At 34.7% G+C, this 3,736-nt stretch overlaps 1 protein-coding gene across 1 annotated transcript; it reads right to left on the bottom strand.

Moving 5' to 3' along the window:
- Positions 1–422: 422 nt before the first annotated feature.
- LOC121938056 (multiple C2 and transmembrane domain-containing protein 1-like) lies at positions 423–3,499 on the bottom strand (the record flags this gene model as incomplete). Its single annotated transcript, XM_042481345.1, has 6 exons — positions 423–532; positions 619–672; positions 1,118–1,228; positions 2,235–2,354; positions 3,048–3,122; positions 3,398–3,499. Coding segments are annotated over 6 exons (572 nt in total), but the record flags the coding sequence as incomplete, so codon positions are not given.
- Between the last annotated feature and the right edge of the window lie 237 nt (positions 3,500–3,736).

Here is a 3,736-nt window from a genome sequence, read left to right as displayed (position 1 = left end):
GTAAAAAAAAAAACAACAAAGTCAGAAATGACCTAAAAAAAATTCCAGCAAAAAAAACTTTTTAAAAAGAAAACAAAGAGAAAATAAATAAATAAATAAACACAAAGTAAGAAATGACCTGAAAAAAAATCTTTAAAAATTATAATAATTCTGTGAAATAATTTTAAATATATAATTATGGACACAGGAGGAAGGTAATGAGCAGCAAAATAAGAAATGACCCAAATGCAAGAAAATTACCTGAAAATTGAAAAAAAAACCAACTTTGATACTTTTTTCCTTAAAAAATAAAATACTATATCAAAAACTTCTCATTGTGTAAATATTTTCTGAAACACAGGAAACCCACAATAGTGTCGCAGTATCGTATCGAGGTATTTAGCATGAAAGTTTCACAGTTTTACAGTAATCTTTGCACTCACTTCTTTATCCTCTCTCCGTACGACGCCACGTCATCCAGCGCCGTCTGCACGCTGATGAAGACGTCCTGGATGGCGTACAGTTTATCCATGAAGCCTTTGTGCTCCGACTCCTGACAGAGACGACGGAAACATCCACGTTTCAGTACGTTTACGACAATATGACACGTGAAGCACAGCTGTTTAGTGACGGCTCTACCTTGTCCTCTTTATCGTCCTCTTCATCCTCCCATTCAAACATGGCCTCCATCGACTGCAGCAGAAAATGACCGTTAACCCTTTGAAACCTGAGGCCTGATTTCTTTCAAAAGCATCACAAGAAGCTGAACAACAAATGGCCCAAAAATGAGCAAGAAATCAGAAAATGTTTCCCAAAAATAGAGAAGTTAGAAACAAAAACCTTGAGAAAGTGCCTGAGAAAATTCTGTAACATAATTTTTAAAAATATATCATAAATGCAGTATTCTGGATATTTTTCCCTTTTTTTGTTGATAATTTTTAATAACTGTCCCCCATTTAATTTTGAGGTCATTTTCTTGTCACCTCATTTATGTCACCACATTTATGATTTCGTGCCATTTTTTTTTTAACATGAGGAAAATACGCAGCCTAAGAAATTTGATATCGAGCCGGGTGTTTAAGGGTTAAACGGTTAGAAAGAGGGACGGTCATCAGAGATGACGTGTTGGTTTTCTCACCATGTCGGCGACGTCTCTGCTCGACGAGAAGAAGTAGTTCCAGACGAGCAGCAGCAGCAGAGCGAGCGGCAGCATGTAGAGCTCGAAGTTCCACACCACCACCACGAACAGCTGCCCACGAAACAAAACCGAGTACTCTACGCATCAGCAGTAAAAGTACACATGCAGTAATCATGTTTTATGTATTTAACGTGTTGTGTTTTATACATGTTTTTTTTTATGTACAATTGTTGACTGAAAAGTAACTAATATCGAGAACTACTCCACTCAGACCAGAGAAACTCAGTCAGAGAAAGTTCTGAAATACGAGAAACATCCTAAAATCCTAAAAATGTCCTAAAATTTACAAAACTTCCTGCAATCCTGGAAATGTCCTAAACTTTAAAAAGCTTCCTATAATCCTTGATACGTCCTCTGATCCAAGAAAGTTAATAAAATCATAGAAATGTCCTGAAATCCTAAAAATGTCCTAAAATCCTTGAAATGTCTTAAAATCAAAGCAATGTCCTAAAATCATAGACATGTTAAAACATTTAAGAAACATCCTGAAATTCTAGAAATGTCCTAAAATTTAAAAAACTTCCTATAATCCTAGAAACGTCCTCAGATCCAAGAAATTCAAAAAATGCATAGAAATGTCCTAAAATACTAGAAACATCCTAAAATCCAAGATATGTCCTAAAATCGTTGAAATGTCCTAAAATCATAGACATGTGATAACATTTAAGAAATGTCCTGAAATCCAAGCTTTGTCCTCAAATCCTTGAGAAATCCTAAAATCCCCCCAAATTTTCTTAAAACCAAAGAAACGTCCTAAAAACGTCATAAAATCCCGAAAACTTCCTAAAATCCTGGAAACATGCTGTGCCTGGCCCCGGGCCTCCTAACATTTTGCAAACGTGGCCCCCAGTCAGAGCCGGTCGAGTCGTGACTCGGACAAATGTGGAGATTTTTTAAAGTAGAATATTTCTGTCTCAGATTTTGTGGAGTATAAGTATCATAAAATGGAAATATTCAATCAAAGTATAATTACCACAAAACTCTACTTAAGAACAGCACCCTGTGTGTGTGTGTGTGTGTGTGTGTGTGTGTGTGTGTGTGTGTGTGTGTTTCGTACCACAAAGGAGATGATGCTCCTCTGCGCAGACTCCCACTCGAAGCAGCTGTTGATGTACGTCCCGTAGCTGATCAGGACCATGATGCACCTCTTCACGCGGTTAAAGTTCTGCTGCAGAAGCTGAAACACACAAAGTACACACCATGATACTGTGATGAAGTTTCATGAAGCACACACAATGATGTTTAAACTTTATGTACTTTAGGTACATGAAATACTTATGCTGTTTACTGAATATGTCAGCTGGTATTCTGGTGTTGTTTTCGTAACTATATTTTTATTTGTATTTTCCAATTTTATTTTGACTGTTCGAAATAAAGGTCGAAACTTTAAAAAAAAAAAAAAATTTAAAACTTTTATTTTGGATTTTCAAAATACAGATCTGATTTTTTACTACATATACATAAGATTTTATTTTCCCTTTTTATTTTTCATGTTTAAAATAAAGATCTAAACTAAAGAAATTTTTTTTTTTTTAAGATTTTATTTCTACATTTTATTTTGCATGTTTAAAATAAAAATCTAAACTAAATAAAAAACCAAAAAACAAAACATATTTAAGATTTTATTTTCCCTTTTTATTTTTCATGTTTGATATAAAGATCTAAACTAAAGAAAAAAAATTAAGATTTTTTTCCACATTTTATTTGCATGTTTGAAATCAAGATCTAAACTCAAAAAAAAAAAAAAAAACGTATTTAAGAGTTTATTTTCCCTTTTTATTTTTCATGTTTGATATAAAGATCTAAACTAAAAAACTTTGCATGTTTGAAATAAAGACATGAAGTCAGAACAACACGGACATAAACGTACATGTTTGGAGACTTTTGGTTCTTCCTCGATGTATTTCTGCTCTGCGGGGACGACGGTCCTCAGAGCAGCTTTAACCTGCAGAGAAAAACACACAGAGACGGTTATTTGACGCGTTTTTAAAGAGTTTATTTAGCTTAAGAAGGATTTTCTCAAACACATAAAGAAACGCTTCATCCTTCACTTTATCGCAGACACTCACACATCCGCAGATTCGTGCTTTTCACTGGACAGTGCAGTGAAAAGCACGATATTTACAGCTGAAAACGTTGCATTATATGTAAATACTAAAGTAAAAGTACTTCACAGTGCAGTACTTGTGTCTGTGTGAATGAGCTCAGGGCGACTCTCACCGTGTTGTAGATGACATCGATCTCCAGGTAAATCGCTCCTTTGGTCGGTCCCGTCAGCTCTTTATTTTTCAGCACGTAGCTTTTCTGCTCGCCGTTACGGATCTAACAGAAACAACAACATCACAGTTTGATTTTATACTATTATATTTATACACAGCATCAAAAGGTTTCAAATTTAACACCTTTTTATGTCAAAGAGGGTGAAAATACCCAAGAAAATACTCTTCTTTAAGAAAATACTCTTCTTTAAGAAAATACTCCTCTTCTGAGCTTTAAAACAAGAACTAGGACCAAGTATCACAGACAGTCTGTAGTGTAACTAGTAGCTACCTATTTTTG

The sequence above is a fragment of the Plectropomus leopardus genome, unplaced genomic scaffold (assembly GCF_008729295.1).
Source record: "Plectropomus leopardus isolate mb unplaced genomic scaffold, YSFRI_Pleo_2.0 unplaced_scaffold28320, whole genome shotgun sequence".
Lineage (NCBI taxonomy): Eukaryota > Metazoa > Chordata > Actinopteri > Perciformes > Serranidae > Plectropomus > Plectropomus leopardus.
The sequence above is the reverse complement of the archived record's forward strand: the minus strand, read 5'-3'. Positions and strand labels throughout refer to the sequence as shown.